Raw genomic sequence first — 23,949 nt, 5'->3', positions numbered from 1 at the left:
TATAATGGAACAACAATCCGGCTCGAGTGGGCGCCATCCGTCATCAACAAACCACACCCCGGCTCCCGACCGGGACGACGCTTTTCATCAGCATGGACCTTTCTTCCCGGCAGAAACATCGCCCGCAACAAGCGCCGCCGGCCCCTCGTCGGCGGCGCCGGCGTCGCTAGGGAGACCGCCACCTGAGGACGAGTTCAACGTCAAATTCCTCGGGACCCATCAGATGCTGTTTAACAAAACTGCGCACCAGAACACGCCATACTCGGTTGATGAGCCCGAAAGGTATGCTGAGGTTAGTGGGCTGGCGTTTCCACAAGTGCTGCCGGAAGGGACCATCATCAGCGGGAGCGCGACAACATCGCCTTCCGTGATGGGAACTTCTGCGGTCGTCGCCTCAACGGCAGTGCCAAGTTTAGCACCGAGCAGTCGGAAGGGTACTGTCGATCCATACGCCGAATACTGGTCCGCAAACGGCGAATACGACCCGCACAACTCAGCAAAAGCACCATTCCTCCCCCAGTACTCATCCCCAGCAACATACCATTCATCGACACATAATGAGCCCGTGACGCACCTTCCCGAACCCGACGAATACTACGGCCCGCCGCCGGGCGAATATTCCAAATCTTGCTACCAAGCACAGTACAACGCACCTTCGAGCTCACGATTCGGCTCACAGTTATCTAGGGAAGGCAACCCATACCCCGGCGGAAGCGCTCAATTCGTGAAACCGTGGTGGAAGCGGGAGACAATTTGTGGATTGCCTTCCAAATTGTTCTGGATAATAATAGGTTGTGTGGTGATGGCAATCATAGTCATCGCTGCAGTTGTGGGCGGCGTACTCAGCAGTGACGCCAAACGACGGGCTAGCCAGCAGCGCCCGGTTTCTGAACAGGGTGCGATCAATCCCGGGTTGACCTTACGGTCAGACTCGGAGATTTCTGCCGTTAACTGGACGCAGCCAACCGGAGAGGTCAGGCATGGAGTTTTTACTCAGGACACCAACCAGGGCATTCAGCTGTCAGTACAAGAGGACGAGCAATCTTGGAGGACTTACAATATTTCCAAGCTCTTGGAAGATGCCGGCAACCCAATCAATGTCAAGCGCGGCTCGCCCTTGGCCGCAGTTGCCAGTGGACCGCCGTGGTACAACTTTGAGGTTCGCGTGTATTACGTCGATGGAGACTCGTTTCAGATCCAGGAGATCAAGACCACAGACGTGGGATACCAAAAGTGGGACCGCGGAGACCTACCGAACAAGCCGAATGACCCCAGCAGAGAAGCGGGAAAGACGACGCAGATCGGGGCCGTATGGCATCGCTGCGACCAATTACCCTCCTGCACCGATTATATCTATGTGACATATCAAAACGCGGAGAGGACCATCAAGATGCTCAACTCCAGCGACTGGACCAAACTAGCTACGTTTGGATCAGATACCTTGTCTCGCTCAGCAGTGGCCATGTCCGAGTTTGCCGAGTCTCGGGTTGAGCCTAGTGAGATGCGGTTGTATTATGACAACCAAGGGACCCTTTCCGAATACAAGTTCAATAGATTCAAGCAGTGGGAGCCAGGTATGTCGATGTCATTGTCCTCCCAAGAAGCCTGTTCGACATGCTGACATGGAAGTCTCGTTTTGTCCAGGACAACGAGTTGTGGAGAATAGTGTAGACATCAGCGCGCCCAAGCTGGCGAGCGCGCCATACAAGCAATCGAAACGGACGCTGTTGTTGCAGAACGACCCCGACGGCACTCTCTACTGCCACGTGTGGGACCAGACAACCTGGACACGCAACCGCCGAGCACGGTTCCTCGGTGGGCCGTCGCAACTAAGGTTTTCCTCTCTAGCCCTCGATCGAGACCAGCGCCTCTACGGCGTCGAGCTAGCATCAGATGGAGGGGCACCAGCAATCCACGTATTGAAGTGGACAGAGGCGGATCCGTTTTCGTTTGAATACATCGGCCAAATAGGTGGCCGCAGGTGATGAAGACGTCAGTCTCATCATTTTGACATTTTTTGGAGCATTTGTTGGGTTTGGATTAGCGACTTATAATGAATTTTATTTCAATTTCTTCAACCAAAGTTTACCTGGTCAACCCGATTGCTTGTGAGTTCGTCTTGTGAGAACCGAAGACGAAGCAACACGCCACATTGACGACGACTGACCTGGGCTATTTCAGCTGAACCATCGGCTGTGAAAGGCTGAGAATCCAGAAATAAATATATCAAGACCCCCATGGTGAGTAGTGAAATGCGGGTGTCTTTCCGCACATTCAGATCATATAACTAATTATATAGCTCTTGTTGTGAAAACTGACCAGTACAATCTAGGCTTAGGTTAAATCTAGACAATGTCACATCTTCCGAGTGTAAGGGGGGATGAAGGCACAACTTTCAAAGTCCACACACAATCCCCGAATGCTCTACTACCACACCCTCGGACACGGATTTGACCCGCTGTGCGAGATAAATTTTATAACCAACCCCGAACCTTGACACCTCCGAACACAATTTATCCTTTTATTACAGGAACTATATCCTACCCTGGGGGGAGATCGAGAGGTCGTGTCTTCTTTGAAACAACTACCTTTGTGCTCATATATCTTGTCGCCCTTCGTTACCATATCTATCAAGGGCGATAACAAAGATCAAACAGAAAAAAAGTAAAGAAAAACGAAAGGGGGGAAAATGACCTCCACAACTACTACAGTGACCAGCGTCACCCCCATTAAAACAACTTATTCGACTCCAGCTGAAGTGGACGATGCTCATAGCACACTGCATGCAACTTTCCGTACTGGCCTCACCAAAGATTTGGCGTGGCGGCGATGGCAGCTCAAGCAGCTGTGGTGGATGATGGACGAGAACATGGATCGCATATTCGACGCCCTCAAGGCAGATCTCAACCGGCATCACTTTGAAAGTTTATTTACAGACATCAGGTCTGTAAAAGCCGACATAATCTCGCACTTGAAAAACCTCGAGGACTGGACGTCCACAAAGCCCATCAACACCGGGATCCCCCTCGGGTCGTGGCTCTTCAAGGCGCGCATTCGCAAGGAGCCGCTTGGAGTTGCCTTCATCATGGGTGCCTGGAACTATCCAATGCTACTTCTCTTGCAGCCTGTGATCTCGGCAATCACCGCCGGTTGCTGTGTGCTCCTTAAGCCGTCAGATTTGAGCGTCCACTCGGAGCGGCTTTTGCAGGAGCTCGTGCCCAAGTATCTAGACCCACGCGCCATCCGCATCGTCACGGGTGGGCCGGCCGAGACGGGCTACATGCTCGAGAAGCGCTTTAACCACATCTTCTTCACGGGATCCACCAAGGTCGGCCACATCGTCGCCGCCGCCGCCGCCAAGCACCTGACCCCGGTCGTGCTGGAGCTCGGCGGTCAGAACCCGGTAATCGTGCACAAGACGGCTGACATCGACTACTCGGCGCGACGCATCGCCTTCGCCAAGTTCCAAAACGCCGGCCAGATCTGCCTCTCGGTCAACCACGTCTTTGTCGACCCCGAGGTGGCCGACGAGTTCGTCGAGCGCGCCTCGTACTGGTGCGCCAAGTTCGTCGAGGGCGAGGCCAGGGACCACCTGACCCACATCGTCAACACGCGCAACTTTGACCGCCTCTGCGGCCTGCTCGATGCCACCTCGGGCAAGGTCGTGCAGGGCGGTGGGCGCGATCGCGAGACCTGCTACCTCCAGCCGACGGTCGTCCGCGACGTCACCCTGTCGGACCCGCTCATGTCCGAGGAGCTGTTCGGCCCCATCCTGCCCGTCATCACGGCGACACCCGACGAGGCGATCCGCACCATCAGCAGCGGGCCGTCGCCGCTAGCGCTGTACATGTTTGCGCGCGACGACGCCTTTGTCGAGCACGTGCTCGACCGCACCCTCTCGGGCGGCGTGACGGTCAACAACATTGCGGTGCACGTCGCGTTCGACGACGCGCCGTTTGGCGGCGTCGGCGACTCGGGCCACGGCGCCTACCATGGTCGCCACGGGGTCGACAGCTTTGTGCACCGTCGGCCCGTCGTCCACATCCCGTCCTGGGTCGACAGGCTCCTCGGCTTTACGTACCCCCCGTATAGCATGGACAACGCCGGCAAGATGACTATCAAGAACTCGCTGGGCTTCAAAAAGGGCGAGACCATGGAGGACCAGCGCCGCGTTGCCGGGCGCGGCCGCCTCTGGTATGCTACTGCCGTGGGCGTGGGCGGCGTTGTGGCTGCCGTTGGTGCGAGGTATTTACAGGCTTAGTGGTAATTTGGGATAAGTTTCTTGATACGAGACAGTGTATATTACTATTGTTGTTGTCAACTGTACTCAGTATCTGTGTTGATGCAAGTCGGTATGTGTTTGGGTATATGTATTAGTCTAGTTAAAATAGGTCGGTTATGAAAAGGCAAGACGTCGTATTTTCCCTTCTTTATATTTGGGTTTGACTCTGTTCTTGATTTTATAGTAGTTCGTTTAGCATCCCAAATCATTGACAAACAATACCTGTGCCCCAAAAATGTTTTCTCTTTGTTTTTTTTTGTTTTTTTTTGTTATACCGAAGCTTAGTTCCGTGCCATATTAGCCAATCCAAGCTTCATATATGCTATTGATAGCGATAGTACAATTAAGTTGCGTTGTAACAAAGCAAAGATGGAAGACAAAGAAAATCGTTCATCGAATCCAGCGGTTATGACCTGTTTGAACAGTGCTGTCCGCTGCACTAAACATACCAGTATACTAGAAACTGATATCCATTCTTTCTCCTTGTCTCTCCTTTTCTCATTCTATACTAGAGTTGGTACAACCATTCGACCACGTCGGCTTTGGCCCTTCAAACAGTCACTCCTCCTTGACCTCGAAATCCGAGGGATGCTCGGCGTCGGCCTTGAGCGTTCGTATGATGTTCGCACCGGCCTCGTAGCTGAGCTCGGCGTCGACCTGCTTGGTCCAGAAGAGGTCTGCGCCGGTGACGCGCACCGACTTGCGGCGCTCGCGCTCCTTGACGTCGAGACCGGTGGCGGCCTTGTTGTTGGCCTCGAGCTCGGCGAGGAACTGCTTGCGCATGACGTAGCGCTCCCGGCGCTCGCGGCGGATCTGCTCCGACCCAATGCGGTTCAGCACGTTGCGCACCACGGCCCGCGAGAGCAGGTAGACGTGCTCGCTCACAAAGACCGTCAGCGGCAGGGACCACCACTCGCCGCGGTGCAGCAGGTGGCCGCCCCACGTGTCGCGGTCGCCAAAGATGTGCACGATGGCCGCCGTCGAGATGCTGCCGGCCCAGGTGAGGAACTCGAGGCTTTCGATCCAGGGCCCGATCGAGTCGGCACGGACCGGGTCGGGGCGCTGCGAGCCGTGGCAGATCTTGATAAAGTCGGACCGCAGCTCGAACCAGTTGTTGACCAGGAATCCGATGGGGACCAGGGGCCACACGGGAGAGAACAAGGCCAGGTACCCAAACTGCAGTATCATCTCGAGGTAGTCTGCCTGCACGTCATAGGTCTCGAGGTCGGCTTCGTTGCGCGCCCGGCGCAAAAATTCCGTCTCGGCCGGGTCATCCGCCATGACGGTCTTGAAGTCGATGGTCTTGGTCCGCGAGATGCGCGCCGACCGCCAGTCTCTGTACCAGCTGCGTCCCTTGTGCAGGATGTACGGCAGGATGAGCTCCTCGCCCGCGCCGGTGATTTGGCCAGTCACGGTGAGGGCGATGACCTCGTTACGGAGCTTATCCGGGTCCGAGTGGAAGGCCGACGTCATGTGGCTGGCTGAAATAAAGCGGTGGACCAAGGCCTCGAGCTGGGGGACAATGACGTCCCCGAAAGGCACATATACGAAGGCGACCAGGAAAATTGGCAGGTAGCTGATGATAAAGTTGAGCACGAAGAGCTTCTGCGTCTGGGACATTTCGTACGTGTCTGCGGTTCGGTGGTTCTCCCACTCGGTCAGAGTCGTTGTGACGCCCTCTAGGAAGCCCGAAATACGGGGCAGGAGGACAGCAAGAAGAACGGTAGGGAGATATTCCTAGTGGGTTATGTCAGCCAGACAGGCTCGTTGCTATTGAGGTCTGCAACCCAGACTTGGACTTACGAGATAATATTTGTACGGGCCCTCGTACGCTTCCGATATCAGAACCTCAAGGGCAAACACCATAACGATGATGCCTCCCAGGCTGACCAGCGACGCAACAAAGAAAGGTATCTGCGGAATCTGCCACACGACCTGTTTCCACTTGGCATAGTGGTGCACCAGCTCACCGGTCTGGTCCCGAGTGATCTTGTCAGGCTGGAACTTTGGCCGGTTGACCTTGAGTTCGCCGGTACCCCTGACGGTCCACCTGATGCCGAGATCGACCTCTTGCAGCTTCCAGTACTCGAGGAAGGTGATGCACCAGAGCTCAATGAGCAGAGCAAAGCCCAGGGAGTACTTGGGCAGGAACGCCCAGGCCAGGAATCCAGCGACGGCCGGGAAGAAGAGAAACACGATGTAAGTCTGCAGGAAGGCAAAGTACATGGCCACCTTGGCGCCGAACAGGTTCCGGATGCGGTCCAGGTCGGTCCTGGTCAGGAATATGCGCTTGCTCAGGTCGATGAGCAGCCCCTGGTTGACCCTTTCGTTGTGTAGAGGGAATATCGACTTTACCCTCTCCCATTTCCCGAGACCCGGCGTGATTCCGGCGCCGCCCAGGCTCTTGCTCCAGCTGACCAGGTGGTACATGGACAGCAGGTCCTCGGCCTCGAAGGCGCCGTCGACAATCTGATTCTTGGCCCCGACCGCTGGGCGCTCGCTGGAAACTCCATAGAGCCAATCTTTTACCCTGTATATTTGAATTGTCCGGCATTGATCAGCAAATATAGCTTTGGTGACAGGAATAGCACGGCCGGGGGTTTTTCTTTCTTTTTCTTTTCGCCAGTGTAGCTAGTACACACCTTGACTTGTAGACATAGTTGCCGAGGACCTCCCTCGGAGCTTTGACGAATATAAGCAGGGTCTGCTCGTGGCCTGCGCGAACTTCGGTGTGTAGACCAACGGAATCGAGGTCGCGGACGAGCTCTCCGAGCTCCTGGATAGCTTTGTCCTGGTCTATTATTAAACAGCAGGGGAGCAAAAAGGTGTCGTTGTCAGTTACGGTTACACTACTAGCACAAGCTATGATGCGCCACCCCAAACTTTGTAGCAACAAATCACAAGAAGAACTAGGCTGGAGAAAACAGATTGACGCACCGATTTCACTGTAATCGTACAGCACGACATATTTATCACGGTATGTTATTGCATCCTCATCGATGCGGCGAGGTTTCCAATCCGGAGGAGGGGGGAACACTTCATCTGCATCGTCGAATTGGAGCTTGGGGGGTTCCCAACCCATTAAGGATAGCTTTTTGGGGGTGTGGTGGCCCGTTTGACGATGCGGGGGGAACCGATAAAAAATGAGAGGTTTAATTGGAAGGTAAGGGAAGGTAAAGGTGTACCAGTAATGTCAGGCGGATAAAATGCCACAGGCAATCGATATCCCAAGTTAAACAAAGGTGTATGTACGCAGTGTAGCAGTAATAGAAAACGTAGTTCCGTGAGCAATTTGGAGCTAGATTAGAAGAAAAATAACAATATGGTTTTAAACAAATAAAAACTGACAAAATCTGCTGCAGTTAGATGTCATGCAAAAGACGTCAGGTCCGAAACGGAACAATCTGATGGCGTTAGAAACAAGAAAACTGAGGGAAAAAAAGAGGAAAGAGAAAAACAAATTCCCCATAGAACAGTTCTTGAGTTCTAGCTTTACAGACGCTTGTGTGGGGATGGAAAACAAGGCTTCGCTGGCGCCGGCCTGGGCGTTTTCTAGGCAGTCAGATGGTTTTTTCCCTTTGGTGTTTTTTAATAAGCGCCCACCCAAAAAAGAGCCTCCGCCCAGCAGAGCAATGGAAAATCGCAATGTGCTTTTTTTTTTTTCTTGGAAGTTTCTTGTGCTGCCTCCCACTGTGAACACCCTTATCATTGTATCATTTGTGAATCACTGAACTGGCATTGGGGAATTTCTTGTTGGCTGACGCAGCCCAAGACATTTGGGGATTGGAGAAAAAAAAAAGAGCTTGGGGCGGGGGGCGTCGTCATCACGGTATCCGCTCCTCCATTTTTAGCAAACCCTGGACCCATTTCCCTGCCTTCCTTGCTTGCTTGGTTCACCTCGCAAAACGTCCGCCGCCGTCCCCGAGCTTTGAGCCGCATGCTTTAGCGACAGCGCAGCGTGTGGCGTCGGTCCGGGCATCGGGGGAAAAAGGCGTTGTTGCTGTACAGTTGTTAACAAACAATAATGCCAGCAATCAGCCACAAAGCCATGGATGCAGGGCCGATTACGCAAGTCACAGTATTAATCAAAAGCAATCAGCCGACCAGCGGAGTCGGGTGGGGTCGCCAAGTCAGAAACCTGGGGGCGTTTTGTTTCGTGGTACGATTGCAATATGTTGCCGATGCTGCTCTTCACGTGTATGGAATTGATCACCAACCTAGATAATTTCGATCTTCTTACTTCGTACTTGTCTATCCCACTCACAATACAAATCCTGGTATATTTAACAACATGAGAACAATCATCATGATCGTCGGGCTATATGACACTATCGAACAAAATGCAGTGGCCGATGGCGCTCTCTCATTCCGCCGACGCTTTCGTCTGCCCCTGTTCTGATTTCGAAGAAATGGTTTGCCGGCTCGACATCGCCGGAAAACTAGTGCGGTATACTATATAGAAGGAAAAGAAGAAGAAAAAAACACATTGCCTCGCTGCTACTGCTCACTAAAGGAATGTTGAACTTGGAAATGCAGGTTTGCGACTTTTTTTTACAACAAGATGCAGAAAGCCACCGAGGCCAACAGAACCGAAGCAGCCGCGCTCAGTGAGCTCGCCTTGGCGTTCACCGGCGGGATCGCAGGCTGTGGGCTCATGCCGGGCTTGGGCATGGTGCCGTTGCTTCCTAGACCCGGCATGGGTTTGGTGCCGTTGCCGGGCACTGGTGACTTGGGAACCGCCGGGTTGAGGGGTCCGGGCTTGGGCGCCGTGGGGTTAGTGCCGTTGCCGGGTGCTGGTGACTTGGGCATCGCCGGGTTTGTGCCGTTACCCGGTGCTGGTGACTTGGGCATCGCCGGGTTGGTTCCGTTGCCCGGTGCCGGCGACTTGGGCATCGCCGGGTTTGTGCCGTTACCCGGTGCTGGTGACTTGGGCATCGCTGGGCTAGTTCCATTGCCGGGTGCGGCGGGCCTGGGCATGGTGGTGTTGGTCCTGGTGGCGTTGGGTCTCATGCCAGGGGCAGGCATGGGGACCGGGGCAGGGGCAGGGGGCTTGGGCTGTGGTGCGGGCTGTGGCATAGGCTTGGTTGCGTTTGACGACGGCGGCGATGATGGGCAAGAACCCGGCTTCGGGGTGCTAGGGTAGCCACCGGTCTGTGCTGGCCCGTTGTTCGTGACCTATGAACCATCAAAGAGTCAGTTAATCGGGCTTATTCGGGGCAGTGTCATCGGGCAGCCAGTTCCGAATCTGGCCTATGCAAAGCGAGCTGTCTTACCTGGAAGAAGTTGCCGGCCACAATCTTGTCGGTAGGTATGTTGGCAGCCGAGAGGACCTCGGCCACGTTAAAGTCCTCCCGCTTCGTTGCGGCCTTTGAGAGGATGCGCATCTGCTCCTGGCCGACGTTGCTGGTGTCGATCAAGACCTGGGTGTACCGGTGGTTCAGCGGCACGCGGGCGGGCGGGTCCGGTCCAAAGTAGGGAGCCGCTGCGATCACACGCTTCAGGTTGGACACCGGGTAGACGGTCGTCGTCCCCGCTGTGGTGTTGATGGTGGTGGGCTGGTCGACGGGCACCAGGTCGGTCTGCATCCAGTGGAGCAGACTCCTGGTCTTGGGTGGCTGCGACGTTGGGACGTCCATGTCGACCATTATGACCGCGTACGACTTGCCCGTCAGCTTCTTCTCCGTGCCGACAAAAGGCTCCTTTGCCGTCACCATCTTTGACATGGTGGCGCCGTTTAGGGCGGCGATGCTGTCAGAGTACAAGACGAACAGAGGAGCCTGGACGCCTGGGGAGAAGCCCGGCGGCGTGACAGCCAGCGCACCGCCGGCTGCCGCCAGGATACTGAGATATGAGAAGATCATTGTGGCCGTAGGCTGGTTGTTTCCCGAATGATATTGAGCCTTGTTTGGTGCGAGGCCGGATCACAGTTCTCCCTACGCAGTTTCGTGGGGGTCCTGATGGAGGGAGGTGAAAATACGGGGGGGAAAAAATCCTCGGGATGTCCAAACATATAAACAAACGAACGGCAGACAGCTCAGCTCCGGATTCCGTAGAGGGTGCAACATCTGACTCTTTATCATAGTTTCCACCACACCACTCTTGGGGAACAGCTCCATCGTCATCTGTTATCCGTTTACCCTCATTCGATCATGTCCTTGGACGGAACATGACGGAACCCCATCGTCCGCACCCCGGAGCTCACAAAACCAGCCTTCCCCTTCCTGGGGACCTGGTTTGGACTTTCTTGGCCATGTACGAAAGTAGTCGTACGGGGCGGCGAGATAGGTGCCGATCGAAACAAGCTCTGCTAGTTTTGTTTATCCCTCTCCCTCCCTTTGGTTTCTGCGCAGAAAAACTTTTGGGGGGAGTCAGTCAGGAGCGAATATAAAGTTCAGACCTATGCAATAATGCGGCACACAACGCAGGTTCCATGGGTTTGTGATTGGTCGCTGGACTCGAGATGAAGTTGAGATGGTTCTGGCGCCAGACAGGAGGTCCCTGGAGACCTCGCCGGTACAGCCATCCAGAGGAGCGACGCGATTGCTCGCAATGCCGAAAAAGATGGTGGTGTTCCTGTCAGTCGATGATATTTTGGCGACGGGAGAAACATGACCTAATCATTTCTTCCAAGGGTGTCATGCGCTCGACGATAATCAGAGGTCAACTTGCATATTTTCTTTTTTTTTACCTTTTGGAATACTCTATTTGTTCGGCAAACTCGTCTGGTACGTCATAGCCACTTCGTGTTCTGGGGCCTTTCAAAAGTCTGTAATGGGCCCAGACCATCAATAATAACCCAGTAACGGGGCTGGACCGGAGAAACGATGATTCTCTCAGTATTAAGCACCTACTACTTACGAGTTTTGTTTTCTTTGTCATTTGGAAAAGCAACAAATCGCAACCACAAAACGGCCGAGCATAGTCCGCCATGACTTTTTGAGATGCAAGGGTGTTGCCAGATGCTTTGAGCCGTAAGTGGTACCTCGAGCGAATCTTGGAACATGTGGTATATCGACGGTTGTAGCAAACCCAAGATTTACTCATCTGAGCCACCCGAAAAAAAAATAACTCTTTAATCTAGTCATCCGTTCTACGGTTCGATATAGCCTCAGGGGGGCTCATTCACAATCTGAAATACAGCCGGCGGTGTAATTGTTTAGTGCCTCCAAGCAGAGTTGGCTAGCAAGTGCATACGGTCCCTACATATGCACGTGTCAACTGGAGAATACAGGCCGTTGAACCAGCTCGATCTCTCCACAGATGGGAAGTGACCTGCATCGACAGTGGGAGAGAAGTAATACAGAACGAAAAAAAAAAAAAAAAAAAAAAACACCACAACATCCTATGTCGTGAACCAAACGACAGGTGACACGGATTCACACGATCCGACCACTGGAACCCCTGGACTGAGTTATTTAGTACAGTTGATCGGTAACTTGCCTCGCTGTCCTCTTCCGGCCGAGCTACAAGTGTGTTTCTTATTTTTAGGACGTGCCTGAGATCATCCTTAAAACATCGCCTGAAGATTGGCGTTCGTCCCGCTATCCCTATAATGGAGAACGGGTGTCGACTGCTGCTGCAATGGTCAACCAGGCACGACTCGCCTAGTCTAGACTTTTGATTGTGTCAACTTTCATGCATTGAGCCAACTCTTGGTCTTCCGACGATGGCGGTGCAAGGAAGATTTGGCTAGAACCAAGTCTTTCGCCTAGGGTTATACACAGCGTGCACCCTCAAGGCAGAATCAGCCTAGGTCTAGAAAGCAGTGCATCAGAACAATCAACTATTCGACTATATTACCAAAAAGAAAGTATGCTTTTGTACTTTGTGCAAGCAAGGTGATGGATTAGGACGGTGAGACGGTGCATGAGCCGTTTTAGCTTGTTGAGATACGATGATAACCTCGAATCCGCTGAAACAAACTTGTTAGTAGGTTGACACTGGATAGAAAAGGAGAAGGAAAGAAAAAAAAAATCAAGCACGGTACAGTGCGGCGATTTCAAATCATGGTTTTATAAGCTTACAAGTGGCTGTGATTGGCGATTCTGATATGATGGATGTCGTCGCCTGGGTAAGGTAGGTACCTATCTAGGTAGGTACCTCGTATCTAACCGACCCACCTATTTACCAATAGCACACATCTATTTACACAAACAAGATGCAGCAGATATTGGAATTTTGATAAGATAATTATCAAGCAGATCTTCCGCATCTTCAATGGGCCTGCAGGTCTTGGAGACCACATGCGGGGCTGCCTGCATATGCAGCCGGGCATTGTTTGTTTGGTAACCAAAACACCCAAGCATCTCTGGAGATGCAACAAATAAATCTATGCATCAATTGAGAAAAACATCAAAGCAGCCTATCGCTTCTCCTACTTGACGGAAGATTTTCCGACTGAGAAGCCAGGGATTGATCAAGACGAGATAGTCGGCTCGGATTATACTAGATAGTCTAGAATAGAACTAGTCTAGTCTAGACCTAGACCACAACAAGCTAGATGGATGACACCCTAGCTGCTACGGACATATCGGGGCCGGAAGCGTCGGGATCTTTGGTGATTGGAGTAGATGTCGGAGGTAAGTTGGTATGGTGGCCGGACTGCTTACCAGTTTACATTAAACCTGTCTAGATCCTCCACTCTGATGCCAATTCTTCTTTCTCTTACTGACCACAAGATACTCGGTCGTCATTCCTTCACCAGGCACCAACACGGATTCGTTCCTTCTTGACCTCTCAAAGTATGGCAGCGATGCGGTTCTGGCGTCGCACAAGGCCGTGACCAGCAGCAACGTGGCACTTGGGGTCCAAGAGACTCTGCAAGCCCTCCTGGCAGGAGCGGCGGCAGCACCTGCATCCGACGCTTCCGGCAGGTTCGATAGTACTAGTTCTAGTACCTCGACCAAAGTTGCTGCTGTCGCCATCGGCACCACCCACTTTCTCAACGCCATCATCGAGCGGGATGTGTCGAGGGTCGAAAAGGTTGCCGTCCTCCGGCTGGCAGCACACAACTTTTCCACCGGCACTCCGCCCTTCGCAGACTGGCCCAGGCCGCTGGAAAGCATCATCCATGGCTACTCCGCCATCATTCCCGGGGGTGCAACATCGACGGGACGCTGATTGCACATCTCGATGGGGATGAGGTGCGCAGGCAGGCCACCGCCATCAGAGCTGCCGGCATCAAAAACGTGGTCGTCGTCGGCATCGGCTCCCCCATGGACGAGCGCCACCACCAGGAGAAGCGCGCGAGGGACATCATCATCGACGAGCTCGGCGACGAAACCAACGTCGTCTGCTCCGCCGACATAGCAGGCAGCGGCCTGCTGGCCCGGGAGAACGCCAGCATCCTCAACGCCGCCATCCTCAGCTTCGCCCGTCGCACCATCCGCGCCTTCATCGGCGCCATGGCCCGCGTCGGCCTGAGCTGCCCCCTGTACCTGACCTCCAACGCCGGCCACCTGCTGCCCTTCTCCGAGGCCATGACGGCGCCCATCCGCATCTTCTCCTCGGGAGCGACAAACTCCATCCGCGGCGCCGCGTTTCTCGCCGGAACAGAGGCGATCGGCCGCACGGGGAGCGTCGTAGTCGACATTGGCGGCACCACCACCGACGTCGGCTACCTCCTCGGGAACGGCTACCCGCGCCTCACCAAGAGCTACAGTGACCTCGCGGGCGTCAAGGTCAACCTCGAGATGGCCTCGGTCGAGAGCGTCGGCCTGGGCGGCGGTTCTATAGTCCGCGTCGACCAGGCTCCAGTCTCGGTCGGCCCGCAGAGCGTCGGTCATGACCTTATGACAAGGGCCCTCTGCTTCGGCGGCGACCAAACCACCGCCACGGATATAGCAGTGGCCGGAGGCGCCAGGATCGAAGCCAAAGGGCTGCGAGGCGTCAACCTCAGCCAGGCCGTCGTGGCTTCCGCGCAGGCTCGCATCAAAAAGATGATCGAAACAACAATCGACCGCGCCAAATCCTCCCCGGACCCTTGCACCGTGATCCTCGTCGGCGGCGGCTCGATACTGTGCCCGCGCGAGCTCCGAGGCGTGCGCAAGGTCCTCGTCCCGCCCCACGCGGCCGTGGCCAACGCCATCGGCGCCGCCACCGCCAACGTGCACGGTGCGGCCGAGACCATCATCCACGGCGCAGACGTAGCGACGGGGATAGCCGCGGTGAAAAAGAAGGCGGTGGGAAACGCGGTCGCCAAGGGCGGCGATGCGCGGGGCCCGGTTACCGTGCTCCATGAGGAGGTCGCCGGCGTGCCGTACGTCGAGGGTCAGACTGTTATCAAGATCGAGGTTGCGCTGCCCGCCGGCCATGCGCGGGTCTACGCCGAGATGCTTCGGACGCCCTCCGAGAACTACGAAAAGGCTGTCGACGAGGAGGTCAGCGGCTCCGCCGGGGCCAGGACTGGGAATACCGGAGATGCCAGACAAGTCGATGCGGAAGCGCCAGTTGTAAACCCTGACTGCTACAGGCCTGAGATAACGTCAGACGGACATTGGAAGGTGTCCCAAACGGATATACACTTCTTGTCGATCGGTTGCTACATTCTCGGCTGTGGAGGCGGGGGGTCGACTTATACGCACCACCTCGAGCTTCGGCAGCTCCTCCACGAGGGTCACGACGTTCGAATAGTTGAAACTACGAGCTTGGGTGACGACGACGTGCTCGTCCCGGTCGCCGGCGTCGGCACGCCCGCGGTGGGGATCGAGCGGCCGGGCGGCGACGGTGTTTACCACGCCATGCAGGAGATGGAGAAGCTGATGGGTGGGCACTTTAGCAGGCTGCTGGCGACGGAAATCGGTGGCGCCAATGGCGTAGGCACGCTCCTCTGGGGGAGCTCAAAGTACTACAGCATACCTACCGTGGACGGGGATCTCATGGGTGAGTTGGGCAGGAATACATGCATTGTCCACTGATGTGTTTCATGTGTGCATCATACGGGAGGAGTATAGCCTCGCTGACCGCAGAGCAGGACGAGCATACCCAAACTTCGAGATGGTTTCGCAGTACGTGATGGGCAATTCCATAGACGAGCTATTGCCGGTTACACTCTGCAGCGGCACAGGTCACAATGTGGTTATACCGCGCGGGCAGCCGGATGCGGCCACAGCAAGCGCGGCAATCAGGGACAAGCTGATAGCCATGGGGTGAGTTACAGACGAGCTGCCAAGCCAAAAAAAAGGGGGCAGCATGCTTCTAGTCCTCTGTCCCTGAATGGCTCAAAAACTAACCAGCCGCAAACACTATCCATTCACCTCAGATCCGCCGGCGGAGCAGCCGGGAATCCCATAACGGGTGCTGAAATGAAGCACTTTGGCATCCCCAACACCTTCTCCCTGGCGTGGCGACTCGGCCGAGCCGTGGTGGCGGCCAAGTCCCGACCGCGCGCGTGGTCATTTGCCGACGTTGCGCGGTCCATCATCGCGGAATGCGGCGGGCCAGGGTGCTGCCGGGTGGTCTTCAGGGGCAAGATGCGCGGGGTCGAAAGCCGCATCACGACGACGGCCCACAGCATCGGTCAGGTCACCATCGAAAAAGTCGACGAAGAGGACGATGACGACGGACTGTATGACGGCGAGGACGCGGGTTCCATCACAGAGGTCAAGGTGCCGTTTATGAATGAAAACCTCAGCGTCATTGGGAGGAAGGCTGATGGTACTGAAAAGGTTCGTTGTAGACGGGGGCAGTTTTTTACCTGGGGGTTTCACTCTGGAACCACATACTAATCCGGCCCTCTTCCTGGTGCAAATAGGTCCTTGCCATGGTCCCCGATCTCATCATGATCCTCGACATCTACACCGGCGAGAACGTGGGCGTCCAGGACTACAGGTATGGCCTCAAGGTAGCAGTCATGGCCATGGCTCCTCACCCGGTCTGGACCACGAAGCGAGGCCTCGAGGTCGGTGGGCCCAAAGCCTTTGGCCTGCCTTACGAATACGTCCCGACGCTCGAGTACAGCAAGCCCCGAAGCGTGATTGACGAGTTCCAGAGCCCATGCGCTACCGCTGCTCCATGAATGGAGATGGGAGTCGTGTGAGCTGTATCCTGAAAAGGGAGCCCTGGAAAGACGTGGGGATATGGGGAAGATGGCGGCGAGGTGTGGGGAGTGGAGGTTTGCGCCTGACACTAGGGCGACAAAGAAAACTAAAACCAAGGACTTTGGAGGCCTGCCTCGCATCCGCTTTTTTTCAATAGTGCCGCACTACTCGGGCGTCGATGCAGTTGCCACGCAGGCTGAAAACGGGACGGAAAACGACCACTTGCGCCAGAACATCATTGGACAAGCATATGGCGCCCCCCAGCAAGACGAACAAAACGATCTAAACGGTGTGGTCTTGTCTGTTCTGTCTTGTCTTTTTCGGGGCTGAACGACGGGCGGTTGTCCTCCCCAGATTCTCCGGATCTAGGTAACAACCTAGTTTGCGGGGGGTCTTGCAAGGGGGAGGGATTTTTACCTCTAGCCCCCCTTTTTTTCCCTCAATGGCTCACCACAAATTTGTGGAGCAGAGGGCCGTCTTCTCCGATTTTACGGCTCCTCCGCGGAATGAATTTGGGAATTCTTCTCGCTCCTACTGTACTCTTCTTTCTCAACCAAAGGAAAGGAAGAATAAAAACCACCACACCACATAGTATATAGCCCACTGATTACCTGTTTGAGGGACCTTTTACCATAGAGGGAAGGGGCAGGAAAAGAGAGAATGGAACATACCCACAGGTTCGACGCTATCTCGCCAAGAGATTGTCCACGCGTACACAATACTCGTTCTTGTCAACCAAGAAGCTAGCGCATGCAGCCGTGTCAAAATCCCCTTGGCGGATTTGCCCGCCCAATGTCACAATCACGTTTGCGCAGGGATGAACAATAAGCTCGAAATGGCAAGCCTTCGGACGAAAGGCCCGGTCATGCACCCTACACACTCCGATTCACGAAGTACGGATATGTACGAAGTATGTACGGAGTTACCGCCCAGTCTGTTGGTGGATTAAGCTTCTTATTGCTTCTTCTTTGGGATTCCTTGCAGTGGATGACCATGTTTAAGGCAGCGGAAGAGATGGTTTTTGAAATGTTGTGATTTTTTTTTTGTCGCAATCGATATTAATCCCCGCGGCCGTCGTGCAACTCTCAGAGGGGAGACCTAGCCTGCCGTCGAACCAAACGCTGGGAGAAGCATGAGTGCGAAATAGCAGAGCAAAATCTATTATTGAATACCTTGCTTATTCAACAAAACCGAACACGAATCTCGAGATCTGGTCAAGTTGGCCGAGGCATGACAGGGGCGCATGACCAGCTGAAGAAAAAGAAGAGACGAAAAAGAAAAAAAAGAGAAAGAAAAAACAAACAAAGAGTACATGGACGATTCTCCTTGTCTTTTTATCTGTGTGTCTTGATTCGGAAAACCGAGCCGTTTGGCGGCGCGTGCCGTAAGCTTGCGTTGCTTCTTTTGCTTGTGTTGAAATCCCTTGGATAGTCACAAGAAATCAAGAAACAAGACGGGTGAGAAAAAACACTACCGTATGGTGAATGCGATCAAGAGCAGGTGACAAGAGTTAGAAACAATAGTTAGTGGTCAGTCGCATTGGCGTGCGGCGGCACGCCGAGGTTCTGGGCCCCCGAGGCGCCGAGCTAAAGTTTTTTTTTTTTTTTTTTTTTTTTTTGCGATACTCGACGACAATGTCAGATACCACACGCGCGGGTAAATGTTCTTGCCGCTGTTAAAGGATAGGCTGCAGATCTAGACCTTGAGGAGCTTTTCATTTTGCGCAGCCACATCCACAACCTGTTTCCGCGCTTTAACGAACTAGGAAACATTCTGGATAGAACTGGATGACTCGGCGACAAGTCATGGCCTACATAGTACGTGATAGTCCCGCCAATGCCGAAGATAGTAAAGATTTATGCATCCGACTCAGAGAGGCAGATGAATTTTTTTCTGATGATCGCATTTATGTGCCTTTCTATCTTTGTCGACTATTTTGATGATCGCGCAGGTTACAATCTTGTTTACTCATGTTCAATCTCAATTGACTATGGGATGCTGGATCGCGCGGGCTATAATTTGGTTAATTATGTTCAATTTTAACAGACCTATATACACAGTACGGGATGCTGGCTCGGGTGAATATGCACACTACTTATACTGTGGGTACCTTAACACCACACTGATATACGTATCATATAGAGGCTTGAAAGACAAGCTACGTCGGTTCACGTATTTAGCTCGTGTATTGTTACGTCAGGGAGAAAAAAGAATGTCATTATTTGCATGATGCAGGGACTATGTTGGTGCAAGCCTTGGTTTTTCGTCTATTTAAAAGACGGTAAGGGTAGTGCACCATGTGAAAAAAAAAAAAAAAAAACAAGAAATTAGAACAGAAAACAAGCTCACCCGCCCACTGTCGCTGGCAGTCTTGGGAATACCACGTGTGTGGGAACGCTGGGGTTCGATGCTTCTTTCAGGGTTCTCGATCGACATTGTATTTTCCTCAGCAAAGAGATTGCAGGACGAACTTGACGAAGTATGTCGTCAATCAAGATTGACAAGATTGACAAGCTTGACAAGGAACCTAAGGAGGAAGGAGATCGTTTCGCACACAATCAACCTTGTTTTTCCGGACCTCCTTTTTCTGTGCCTCGCTAAAGTGCAGGGTCGTACTGCATGCTGGCTTTGAGCTCCGCAAAAGCTTGCCCCAGAGATAGCGTTGTTGGGCGTATCGGGCAAGTCCTCCCACAAGTCTATCCATTTAGTCAGGTGGGGCTGTTTGATGTTTAACAGCTTCCTTACTCGAGATACTGGAGATCTGCCATAGTACATATTAGTACGCAGTAAAAAAAAACGGCGGCGGCAGTGCAATTGAGTACATGGATTGATTCACCATGGACTTTTGCGGTGACGGCCGAGGTTTCGTGGCGGGTTCATTCTTTTGGTGAACATGCACCTGCATTAGTCCCGCTTTCCAAAGACAACTAACTGATCCATCCCCCTTTATTATGCTCCTGCTATTGCTTTTACGCTGCAAGACTTTGATGCAAGGAAGGGTTCGGTAGCATTCACATGGGAAGAATGGAGCGCATAGGAGTGGTGTTTTCTGGTTGGCTGCTGAGGTGCTATCTCGGCACAATTGGGGTTATTGTTGGTGTGTTGCGTTGTTAGTTTGGGTGTCTTTTCCCGGTTTGCTTGGACTAGACGCCAGGGCTCCATGGGACGGACTGGTATGCCTAAAAGTAAGGTAGGCAGTGATTCGAGGTGGACTCTGCATGCGGCGCATGCGCTGGCATTCGTTGACGACTCGAGTCTACTAGAGTACAAATTTAATTATTTTTCTGCTCTTTTCCCTCGTGTTCCCATCACCCGGGCGAATGCATGATCCGTAGACACTTTACTGCGTGCCGACCTACTGTGGACTACAGTAGACCTAGACTTGGCCTTGAAACATTTCACTCCACTGGCGCTGGCGGGGACTCTATCGCATCGGCAAAGAGAACAAAGTCCTTTTGATCAACACCGACCGGGTGGCGACTTCCTAATCGTGACGGTCTACCCGATCCTAGTGTATCGTTACCACACCCGCTACCGGTCAACTGTTTTTGGAGGGGCGCATAGCATACTCGATGGGGCTGGTCGCTTTACTGCGTATGCTAATGGAATTTAACCCGCCGTGACCAAGGCAAACGTACATGCAACGGCTCGCTTCGAGGCCTTTTTTTGGTGGGGTTTGTATTTTCTGTGATAATACGACCACACTCCCACTTGTCAGGCTTGTCAGGCACTCAGGGTCCATTCTTCCAATCGCCGCACAGCATGCAATCGGGGATGGCATGGAATAGAGTTTACGTGGCGCACAAAGCCCATTAAAGTGCCTATCATAGACATTTGGGGCTGATACTACGCACCACCAACTGGGTCTAGACCTCTGTAGTATAAAGTGCACTTCTAATACTGAGTCAAGCGAAAACGAACCTGATATCACGGCAAGGCTCTCACACGTCGACTCATACATATCATTCAACCATGCCTGTGGAGAAGACCACAAACAAAGTAGTACTTTGTACGTACGCAGTAGCATTGTGCGTACCTAGTATTCAGTCGGTTGTCGGTTTCTCCTCTTGATGTCAACCGCCGTCTTGGCTGTGCACATACCAATCTCTATTTACGTGGTGCCTATTGCTGGACCACCCGCCGAAAGGGACCCGCTAGCCGCTAGTAAAGAACCAACAAGTACCCTGCAGTATCCATGGGTCTCCTTGGGGGCGGGCGGATGCAACACAGGCGCTGCTATAATAGAAAAAAAAAAAAAAAAGAATGGCGCCATTTTGGCTCTGACCTCTAGCCTCTCAGTCACGCTAAGCGCAAAGACAGACAGACACCAGACGCGGTTCACCTGTCTTTTGTTTCCGTGCGCTTGGTCGAAAGTAGGTACAGGTCGATCGATTGATTGATTGTTGACTTACCTAAAGGCCATCCTTTTGTTGATTTTTGCTCTTTTACTTTTGTGTCTGTGTCGAAAACAAGATCTCCTCAAACCGACTTGTTCCGTGCATTGCAGAGACTTCAGTTAGCTTACTGTATCGATGTTTCAATCAACAAATCAAGCAACAGCCAACGCTGCAAAACGCCAACAGCAGCAGTACAGAATCCAGTTACAGTACATCGCAAAAAATGCATTCTTCCCTGGTCCTTGTCTGGGATGGCCCGGCTGATGTGGTACCTCGAGGCGCCATGCCACCCCCACCAAATCTCGTCTAGGAAAGAGTGCGCAGCAATCAGCTGTCGAGCTCAGCAAAGTCAGGTACTTCCCACGCTATTAATGCGAACACCACATGGTAGCCTGTCTGCTCCTGGTATAGCTCTGGGTGGCACCCCTGCAATGGAACCCCCTGTAGCACTTGTACAGTGTGAACCAATCCGCTAATTTCCCCAATCGGTCCCCCCCTTCCAGTCCTCCCTCGTCCTCCTTGGATTTCCCAAGTCGGTCTGGTTCTCTTCATGTTGCTTTGGGTGGATCCAGGGACACCCGTAGCTGCAAATTGATGAGCCTTGACTCGCCTTCTACACCTCGCCCTGTCAGTTCATAGAGGAGCCATCCCGTCGTATCAACTACCCCTTCCTGTTTTTGTTTTCTTTTGAACGATTCTTACTGTTTGCCGACGCCAATTGTGCGAGACACCCAGCCAACAGTCAGCCCCAGCTGGTGCTCCCGAAGCCGCATATCTACAAGCTCCGCGTCGGTTTTGAACTGCATCTCGATTCTGTCTCGCATCAAAGGCGGATCAATCTGCCTGCCGCTTCCCCGATCATCACCAGAAGCCACCGAGACTCTGAACAAAGACGTCAGTCAATACGACTTGGATCGACGACAACTTACCAAACTATACTGGCAACGGCGACAATCAAGATCAATTGACTCTCTATCGGCTCGCCCCTTCTTGGCAACAGAGGCAGAAATAACCATCGTGGATGCCCATCCTCCATTTTTAAAGCGCCCCTTTCCTCTCACGCCCATTCCCATTCCCTTGCCAACCGAGGGTTTGGGCTGGGTTAGAGCGAAATACTCAAGGGCCGCTTGACTTGTCATTGTTGTCTTTGTCAACATTTTTTTAATATATCCTGCCTACCAACTACGACGGCATCTGCTGTCGTCCCATCGCTCCTTTCGTGTCTGGCCACCTACCCTTCTTGGCCGATATTCACACGCCTGATCTGGTCCGACCTTAACCTTTTTTCAGTGTCCTGTTACCAACCAGTCCTCCTCTTGGCTTCTGGTAAGTTTGGGTCACTTCTGAATCGTTTTTCGTCTCTTTGTGTCTTGTTTCTGGCGTGATTGTTCGTCCGACCTTGGGTCACTGCACCAAGGGGCGCTCGACCCTCGCCATCTCAACACGCGTCCCATGACTACAACCTATCTACCTGCGTCACCCAACCCCCGAGCTCTCGTCTCTTGTTGCAGGTCAAAGTTACCTTGCATTGTGTGTCCCCCACTGTTGCTTATAATTGGGACGATATCTGAGGCCACTGTTGATCAGCCCTTTGCCCATTGACCTTTGCTAACCGCATTCGTGTGCAATCCTAGATTGTTTTCTTGGACAAATATCTTCATTTCGCCTCGATTGTTTACCTTGGCCCAAGCCTTTGCAACCTCGTCCACATCAAATAAATCATCGCTCAGATATTCGTCACGAGCGAAAGGAACGGTGGCATACAGTCACTTACACACACCAGTCGAAACGATGACGTTGGACAACACAACCGAGAAAGGCGGCCTCGCCCCTCCCAAGGCTGCCATCACCAGTGAAACCACCAAGATACTTGAGAAGGTTTCAACTGACACGCTGTCCCCGGAGAGCATAGCAATGGGAGGCCGCGGCGGTCGCAACGGGGGCAGTTCTGGCCTGTCAACGCCGACCAGCGTGACGGGGGCAGCTCTGAACCCATTCGACACGGATATTGAGGCGCAGTCCAAGATGCACACCACCGACACACGAGAGCAGACGAGACACTTTCTCGGGCGCTCGTCGACGAATCTGGCACGTGGTGAGAGCCACGCCGCCGGCTCCAACGATGACTGCCAGGTGTGGCCTGGTCAGGCTCACTGGAAGAGGAAGCACAAGGCGGCCAAGCGCAAGAACAGGAACTGCAACTGCCTGGCGAACCTCAGCTGCCGGAACCGGATGATTGTTAAGATCTTCATCGGTCTGTTCATTATTGCTACAGCAGTCGGTGTTGGCTTCGGCATCAGCAAACCGCTGGGTGCGCCGATCTGGAAGCCTAGCAACCAATAGTGAAGGTACCTGACTGGTACTGCATCGGTTGGGGCTCGATCATCTGTCATTTCCCAGAATTGTCGACGTTTATGTCTTTTTGTCTCGATTTTTTTTCTGGTCCTGGCAGCTGCTCTGTTTCCCCCGGAACCAGAGGGCTTTGTTTTACCATCGAAAGGTGGAAGCTGTGAGTTGGCGTCTATCTTCTCTTTCGTTTGGCTTTCTGTCTGCTTCTTGACTTAGGAATTGGCACTGACAAGCATAAAACCAGTTACAAAGCAAAGACGGGCTGTAATGCTACCCCAAGCACCTCTCAACTACTACAGTCTTTCTTCTGTGGAGGACGGCTTACAAGCGACCCTCGACCGGCGATGCAAACAACTGCTCAGGGCTTCCCTTACCATGATACCCCTATTCAGTTTATTTGTTCAGCATTTCTTTCTTGGCGACCCTGTTTTCTTGGCAGGAAGCTTATTCTCTGAGATATAGTTTCGATATACATATCAGACGACTTGCGGCGACGGGGAAGTTACAAAATACGCATTGTCGGAGTTCTTTCTTTTTCGTTAGATGGAGTCCAAACAGGATATGGGATTTTTTTTCTCCATGTTCGTTCTCCTTTTTGTTTTTTTGCTTTTTTTTTGTGCTTTTTTTCGGGCCAGGCAAGGAGTTGCGTTGTCTTTGCATTACTGGGACTATACAGAACCGGCGCTATGGAGTCGCTGGTTTATTCTTCTCCTTTTCTGGATCATCACTCGGTACCTCGCCTATGACAGGTCTGGTATCTCAAATCTCTTGCTTTTGGCAACATAAAATATTCACACATTTCTGCCGTTATAACCAAGGTCCCTTTTTGATCCCGCTCGAGAAACAATACCTAATCGTGGAGCTCTAAGAACGTGACAACCGC

At 53.1% G+C, this 23,949-nt stretch overlaps 8 protein-coding genes across 8 annotated transcripts; 4 read left to right on the top strand and 4 right to left on the bottom strand.

Moving 5' to 3' along the window:
• Window positions 1-4: 4 nt before the first annotated feature.
• On the top strand, window positions 5-1,985 carry MGG_00718 (uncharacterized protein; the record flags this gene model as incomplete). The annotated part of the gene is made up of 2 exons (XM_003718239.1): window positions 5-1,574; window positions 1,645-1,985. The coding sequence occupies 2 exons, from the start codon at window positions 5-7 to the stop codon at window positions 1,983-1,985; spliced, it is 1,911 nt and encodes a 636-aa protein (XP_003718287.1).
• A 704-nt stretch (window positions 1,986-2,689) lies between these two features.
• Window positions 2,690-4,426, top strand: MGG_00719 (aldehyde dehydrogenase 3H1; the record flags this gene model as incomplete). The annotated part of the gene is made up of 1 exon (XM_003718238.1): window positions 2,690-4,426. The coding sequence occupies one exon, from the start codon at window positions 2,690-2,692 to the stop codon at window positions 4,259-4,261; it is 1,572 nt and encodes a 523-aa protein (XP_003718286.1). The 3' UTR covers window positions 4,262-4,426.
• On the bottom strand, window positions 4,314-8,075 carry MGG_00720 (transmembrane protein 16K). Its single transcript, XM_003718237.1, has 4 exons — window positions 7,220-8,075; window positions 6,925-7,078; window positions 6,086-6,812; window positions 4,314-6,019 (listed from the first exon to the last, which is right to left on the bottom strand). Exons 1-4 carry the CDS (start codon window positions 7,362-7,364, stop codon window positions 4,841-4,843), a joined length of 2,205 nt encoding a protein of 734 aa, XP_003718285.1. The 5' UTR covers window positions 7,365-8,075; the 3' UTR covers window positions 4,314-4,840.
• A 758-nt stretch (window positions 8,076-8,833) lies between these two features.
• On the bottom strand, window positions 8,834-10,143 carry MGG_00721 (uncharacterized protein; the record flags this gene model as incomplete). Its single annotated transcript, XM_003718236.1, has 2 exons — window positions 8,834-9,457; window positions 9,556-10,143. The coding sequence occupies 2 exons, from the start codon at window positions 10,141-10,143 to the stop codon at window positions 8,834-8,836; spliced, it is 1,212 nt and encodes a 403-aa protein (XP_003718284.1).
• Window positions 10,144-12,335: 2,192 nt separating this feature from the next.
• MGG_00722 (uncharacterized protein) lies at window positions 12,336-18,202 on the top strand (the record flags this gene model as incomplete). The annotated part of the gene is made up of 7 exons (XM_003718235.1): window positions 12,336-12,358; window positions 12,799-12,861; window positions 12,961-13,264; window positions 13,426-15,163; window positions 15,255-15,429; window positions 15,543-15,948; window positions 16,035-18,202. 7 exons carry the CDS (start codon window positions 12,336-12,338, stop codon window positions 16,296-16,298), a joined length of 2,973 nt encoding a protein of 990 aa, XP_003718283.1. The 3' UTR covers window positions 16,299-18,202.
• Window positions 18,203-19,718: 1,516 nt separating this feature from the next.
• Window positions 19,719-20,841, bottom strand: MGG_17387 (uncharacterized protein; the record flags this gene model as incomplete). The annotated part of the gene is made up of 4 exons (XM_003718234.1): window positions 20,436-20,841; window positions 20,338-20,356; window positions 20,175-20,186; window positions 19,719-19,862 (listed from the first exon to the last, which is right to left on the bottom strand). Exons 1-4 carry the CDS (start codon window positions 20,591-20,593, stop codon window positions 19,719-19,721), a joined length of 333 nt encoding a protein of 110 aa, XP_003718282.1. The 5' UTR covers window positions 20,594-20,841.
• Window positions 20,842-21,044: 203 nt separating this feature from the next.
• MGG_17386 (uncharacterized protein) lies at window positions 21,045-21,523 on the bottom strand (the record flags this gene model as incomplete). The annotated part of the gene is made up of 2 exons (XM_003718233.1): window positions 21,045-21,342; window positions 21,420-21,523. 2 exons carry the CDS (start codon window positions 21,521-21,523, stop codon window positions 21,045-21,047), a joined length of 402 nt encoding a protein of 133 aa, XP_003718281.1.
• MGG_00725 (uncharacterized protein) lies at window positions 21,258-23,901 on the top strand. Its single transcript, XM_003718232.1, has 3 exons — window positions 21,258-22,043; window positions 22,352-23,226; window positions 23,311-23,901. The coding sequence occupies exon 2, from the start codon at window positions 22,509-22,511 to the stop codon at window positions 23,058-23,060; it is 552 nt and encodes a 183-aa protein (XP_003718280.1). The 5' UTR covers window positions 21,258-22,043; window positions 22,352-22,508; the 3' UTR covers window positions 23,061-23,226; window positions 23,311-23,901.
• Window positions 23,902-23,949: the final 48 nt, after the last annotated feature.

This window comes from Pyricularia oryzae, chromosome 5 (genome assembly GCF_000002495.2).
Source record: "Pyricularia oryzae 70-15 chromosome 5, whole genome shotgun sequence".
NCBI classification, from domain to species: Eukaryota; Fungi; Ascomycota; class Sordariomycetes; order Magnaporthales; family Pyriculariaceae; genus Pyricularia; species Pyricularia oryzae.
This window is presented reverse-complemented; position numbering and strand designations above follow the sequence as displayed.

Coding starts and splice junctions, on each gene's coding strand:
- MGG_00720 (XM_003718237.1), bottom strand. CDS start 7,364: ATGGGTTGGGAACCCCCCAAGCTCCAATTCGACGATGCAGATGAAGTG. Junction 7,079..7,219: donor GTACGATTACAGTGAAATCG/GTGCGTCAATCT, acceptor GTTTAATAATAG/ACCAGGACAAAGCTATCCAG. Junction 6,020..6,085: donor GCCCGTACAAATATTATCTC/GTAAGTCCAAGT, acceptor ATAACCCACTAG/GAATATCTCCCTACCGTTCT.
- MGG_00725 (XM_003718232.1), top strand. CDS start 22,509: ATGACGTTGGACAACACAACCGAGAAAGGCGGCCTCGCCCCTCCCAAG.